Genomic DNA, 5,531 nt, shown 5'->3' on the forward strand with positions numbered 1-5,531 from the left:
TAAAAAGACAAATATTTGGGAACGGAGGGGTACTAGACTAGATGCAAACTGCTTGGCGGTTCAGATATCGCCATCAGCCAAATATGCCCCGACCCGCCGCTCCGCTGATCAGGATAAGATGAACCATTCTTATTTTAAAAATGTTAAGGAGGGGACGTCGCCGTGTCATGTGGCCACAGGTGATCTAAAGAACTCCCACGGTCGGCATCGTGTACACTACTAGTACGTACTACAATCCTGGTCAGGCTCCAAGTCAACCACAGAGCGCGTATGCATTGCACCACGACGCAGCACGCACATCACGCGTGCCATCAGAACGTGTACGGATAGACCCGGAGCCCCGAACCAGCACGTGACCCAAAAGTGAGATTCCATCATCAGCACGCACACCGCCGACACGCACCTGTCCTCATCAGCGCCTTAAACCAGATGCGAGACGCAGCACCACACGACATGCAAATGAATTCAGGCAATCAAGCTGCCCCCCGTTGCTTACAGTGCCTGCAGCAGCACAGGCAAAGGGCAATTTCGTGTGGGTGCTGCACCAACCAGGCCATTGCGCATTTGCACCGCACCCGTGTGACTCTTCAGGCACTTGTTCGAAGCTGGAAGCTTCCTCACCTGACAGATAACGCGCCCGGTGTCGTCTCAGAGACCACCAACCAAATTCAGAAACTGTAACCACGGCTGGGCCGGTGAGCCGCGGCTGCAGCATCACCCGACATTCATTTCATTTCCAAAAAAGAGAAAAAAAGGCTTTTCACCGGCATCACTGTATAAGATGGGTGCTAAATATATACAGAATGGAAGCTACGGTAAATGAAAATCTATTGCAAACGAACGAGGACGGCGGCGAAGGGTTTCTGTTGCTACTTTTTATGCACAGGAAGTCCGGGCTGGAGCGGCGCCTAGCAACGACCCGGGCGGGAAAAGAAACGAAAAATGGGGAGGGGGTGGAGTTTCCTGAAGGCTGCGGCATCACATCGCGGCTGCAAATACTTTTTCTTTATCAGCTGGTTCTGTTAAGTAGTACGCCCGATCACCGACCATATCTTGTATCCCTGGAGAAAGTATCATACATTAGAAAGAGTCACAGTTGAAAGAGAAAGAAGATAACTCAATCAAGGTTGTTATAAGAAAGGAAATTATATAAGGCGGGAGGCGGCAGTCATGCTGAATTTGATGGTTAGCCTCAAACTACTACTACTTGCAGCATAAAATCCTCACAAAAAATTTATATTCGCAGCTAAATCTGAAGTCATATTGGTGAAGGTTTGGACTGGTATGCAGCTATTGGATACTCCCTCCGTTCCGAATTATAAGATGTTTTGAATATTTCAATATGGACTGCATACAGATTTCAATGAACAAACAAACACACTAAAACGCGCCTATATACCTCCGTTTCAGAAAAAAAAAGGTTAAAACATCTTATAATTGTCCATCTTAGAACATCTTTAGGAGCATGCGGTTACAATATAAGCCCAATAACTATGGCAGGGAATAGCAGATTGTCTATACTGACCTGTAATGGAAACTGGCCATTCTTCCTGGTGTTGCCATACTAGGTACGGCCCCTGTGACAATGTACTCATCATCGATTTCATCAAATCTGAGTTCCCTCAGGTCAACAGCTTGTGTCGGAACCTCGAGATTGAAGTTCTCCAGATGAGCCTGATTGCTGTTCCTCCTTCCACTTCCTCTACTGTCCCTTCCTCTCCCTCTTCTTCGGCTTCTTGGATATCTACAAAATGCCTTGCAACAAATAAAAGACCACCACTTCCTCCTAACCCTGTGGAGCACTTCATAGTCGTCTCCAGTATCATCATCCCCATACTCAATGACATAGTCTCCGAGAACGATACCATTAGGAACTTGTGCATGTATCGTGCTCAAGACATCCACGATATCAGAAGATTGCTGGAAGTTGTCCCAATCAACTTGCCTGGCAGGGTCGATTTCTGAAGGGCGTGAATCTGGATGCTTTTGCTGTGTGTGCTTCTGAAGCTCATTGAAGTTGCCAGTAAAGGAGCAGCAATCCTCTTCACAGCATCTCTTCTTCTGGTTAAGATGCAGACGAGCCTCGCTGATCACAATCCACCCGATAACATCACCTCTGCACAATGGGCAACTTGGGCGGTTGTTTGCGTGAGATGACACGATGTGGATGCTATCAAGAGGGGCCACAGCTATAGACGAGACCTTGACATTGGCAGGTAGCTCATAAGCACCTTTGAACCTCTCAAGACAGTTTGAGCGGGTCTGGTCGGTGTCGCACACAAACGGCCTGCAACCCTTCTCGTAAGACGTGCACCTCAGGAGGACTGCGTTGTGGGGGTAATCTAGGCAGATTGGGCAGGTCACATCCTCCTTCCAGCTTTTGTCAAGATGTATGTCAAGGTCAAAAGAGCTGGGCCTCACCACCTTCTTCACCATCAGGTTTCCTGAACCCATGTCGAACTCGGTAGCAGAACTTGTGTCCCTTAACAGATGCAGCTTTTCATCACAACCTGCATGGCATCAACAAGCAAAACAGATACTAATTAGCACCGAGTTCCTCCTTTCTAAACATAGCATATATTTTCTGTCCAACATACTGTATTTAGCATTTCCATCAATACAGAACATGGTGGCTGATGAATGATGACAGTCTATGTATGGCAGAGTAAAGACATGTTCAGTACCCAATCAGTCCATGTAATCATTAATTTTTGCCATAAGCTCTTTTGATCCGCTAATGATTTGCTAAAAGCCTATTCCATTTATGCTCAAAAACAAAAAAAGAGAATCCCGGCCCAACCCCCTAACGCAAGTGCTACTGGTTTTACTACCTTCGTCTGATTACAAACCCCCAAGAAGATCGTCATAGCGCTCTGGCCAAACCCAGCCATCTATCCGACCAACCAATCAAAAATCCTAAACAGGAGAAATCCTAGCAGGAGAAATGGAAATCAGACAGCAGAATCCCCAACGCCAACGGGGCTCGATCTGGGTGTGTGCTGACCCAAAACCAACCAAAACTCCTAACCAGCCGCTTCAATCCGCATCTGGACAGGGCGCCTCACCGGCAGCGCGGAGGAGATCGGGACTGAGCCGACCATCAAATCAAATCACGCGACACGAGTATATTCGCCCGCCGGCCTAAACCCCTGAGCTCTAAGAATCACTCCATCCCACCAAAACGCGTCGGCAAGGGGCTAAACAAACAGCCCCAAATCCGCCCGAACGAAATCCGCGGAAGACTCGCGCCGCCCCGGCAGCGAGGCATCCCCAAAGTCTCTTCCGCATCAGGCAAAAGGAGAAGGTCGACTGGCCAGGAGCTCCGATCGACTGGAGGGGAGGAGACCCCGAAATCGAACAGGGGGGGAATGGAAGGGGGGAGCCGTACCGTCGCTGCCGCCGCTGACGCCGCCGCGGCGCGGGGTAGGTGGCGGTGGTGGGAGAGGGGAGGGGAGACGAAGGGAGAGGGGAGAGAGGTGAGGGGGAGTTGAAAAAACCGTACCCTCCCACAGCTCGCACGCACGCTCGCCAAGGACTTCCGAGGTGGTGGTGATGATGCAGCCACCCTCTCCCTATCTCTCTTCTCTCTCTCTGCCTCCTCTCTTTTTCTACTCGCGCATCCAAGTCGCCATCCATTTCGGCTCTTCCGTTCGGTTTTCTTATACCGGGTCGCACTCCCCTTTCCTCTGCCTTTTTCCCGTTTCTTTTTCACGGGAAAATCGACCCTTTTGTTTTTTCTTGTTATTATTCTTAAGTTTTTCGCCTAGTAGTTATTACTCCCTTTTTTCACATATATAAGGGCATGTACAATGGTTGATAAGATAGTCTTATCTTAAATCTTGCATGTAATTTAGTGATGACAAAAGAGTATGTCTACAATGGATTATATCTTAGCCTTATCTTCAATAACTAGCAATTCCTTAAAACATGGTGAGACAAATTGTGCTAAGAGATCATCTCTTGTTTTATCTTAAATAAGAGAAGACAAGCCTTTTCTTATGAGTTCTCTCTCCTCCACCTCATCATTTATCCTACGTGGCACTCCTAAGATAGCACCATTGTACATGCCCTAAGATGTTTGGATATTCAATATGGACTACGTACGGACTTGAATGAATGAACAAACACACTAAAACGTGTCTATATACATCTGATTTACAAAAAAAAAAAAGTTTGCCCTGCGAGGCGCTCGGACTCCTCAATTCCGATCCGAAGTGCCATCGCATTTTTGAGGTGGTGTTGGCGGGCGTTCGTCTTTGCCGAGGGGGATGACATCGCGAAGGATCTTGTCGTCTTCAGCGGTGGGCGAAAACAGCTCCGACGTGGATCTGCAGGACCCGTAGGCGGACCGGCAGGAGGCTGGCAACCGCGGGCGCGGCTCGGCGATGCGGGCACGAGCACCCAACGCTGCCAGGGAGGAGCAGGGCCTAGAGGTGTCAGGCAGCACCGGTCGCCCCGCTGCCTAACCGGGGAGGGCGCGAACAGCTGCCCCTCCGGGCCACCCGGGGAGGCCGTAGAGCTCGAGTTGTTGCCCCTATCCATTTGCGACCGAACGAGGGCAATGCAAAGTGCGAGCTCGTCGTCATCCAGAGTGGATGAGCTGGAAATCCTCCTTAAGGAGCATCGCCCAGTCGATTGGATCGGACACGTTGTCGAAACCATTGCCGTAGCTGGCCATGGCGCAGGGGATGGGACAAGGACGTGCAGTGAGACAACGGACAATGTAAACAAACCGGTTGAGAAGAGTGTGGACTTTGACTAGAGTTTGAACCGAAATGGGGTATTTATGGGACACGGTGGAGACATGGTAGGCCAACGTGCGCCCCGACATGATGGACGTGTTCGGACCATCCCCACGAATGGACTGGGTTTTGAAGATGCCAAATAACCCGGACATATATAGAGACAGTTTGAGGTGCCTTGGATGGTCTGGTTGTAGATGCTGTGATAGCTTTACTGTTCAATTAAGGACAGGGCCATGTTTGTGCGATTCATATTCGAAGGCACATTTGAAACATGCACTTACTTTAGACACACGGAGCAAATTAGCCTGCTCCGGGAATGTTCCCACGGAATCGTCAAATGCGCTTTGCGTAGGCAGTGAGATTGTGTGTGGGAGAATATGAAAGCGTTTTTTTTTCGCTCACGGAATAATAAGACGGGAAAGGGACGGCCGGACGGTTGACGTGTGGAGGAAGACCATGGCATATGCCAATTGAAAAAAGAAAGCAAGACTCCGTTACAACTCAACCACAAACGCGAAATTCAGACCTGCTACCACCTCTTACTCTACTCTACTGCCATCGGGTATGAAACGTGGACGCAGGCAACCTGAGTTTAGTATGTGGAATAAATGGGTGGCGGTAAAACTTCACACGCCCCGGTCACCACTCCAGAGTAGTACCAGCGTTAGGTGAGGAGACCCTGACCTCCTGCTACATTTCATCTGCATCTGTCACCGTGGGATCACACTGAAGCAACGCGACAACCTCTCGGTCTACCTCAGCGAAGATCGTTCAAGCTCAAGACTC

General features: G+C 49.5%; 1 protein-coding gene across 2 annotated transcripts; it reads right to left on the bottom strand.

Moving 5' to 3' along the window:
- Nucleotides 1-667: 667 nt before the first annotated feature.
- LOC119329610 lies at nt 668-3,628 on the bottom strand. 2 transcript variants are annotated; one of them, XM_037602673.1, is made up of 3 exons: nt 3,503-3,628; nt 1,526-2,510; nt 668-1,061 (listed from the first exon to the last, which is right to left on the bottom strand). In XM_037602673.1, the coding sequence occupies exons 2-3, from the start codon at nt 2,452-2,454 to the stop codon at nt 1,040-1,042; spliced, it is 951 nt and encodes a 316-aa protein (XP_037458570.1). In that variant the 5' UTR covers nt 2,455-2,510; nt 3,503-3,628; the 3' UTR covers nt 668-1,039. The 2 variants fall into 2 exon arrangements, with proteins under 2 accessions (XP_037458570.1, XP_037458569.1); XM_037602672.1 differs by having other exon boundaries at nt 3,389-3,513.
- Nucleotides 3,629-5,531: the final 1,903 nt, after the last annotated feature.

This window comes from Triticum dicoccoides, chromosome 7A (genome assembly GCF_002162155.2).
Source record: "Triticum dicoccoides isolate Atlit2015 ecotype Zavitan chromosome 7A, WEW_v2.0, whole genome shotgun sequence".
Taxonomy (NCBI): Eukaryota; Viridiplantae; Streptophyta; class Magnoliopsida; order Poales; family Poaceae; genus Triticum; species Triticum dicoccoides.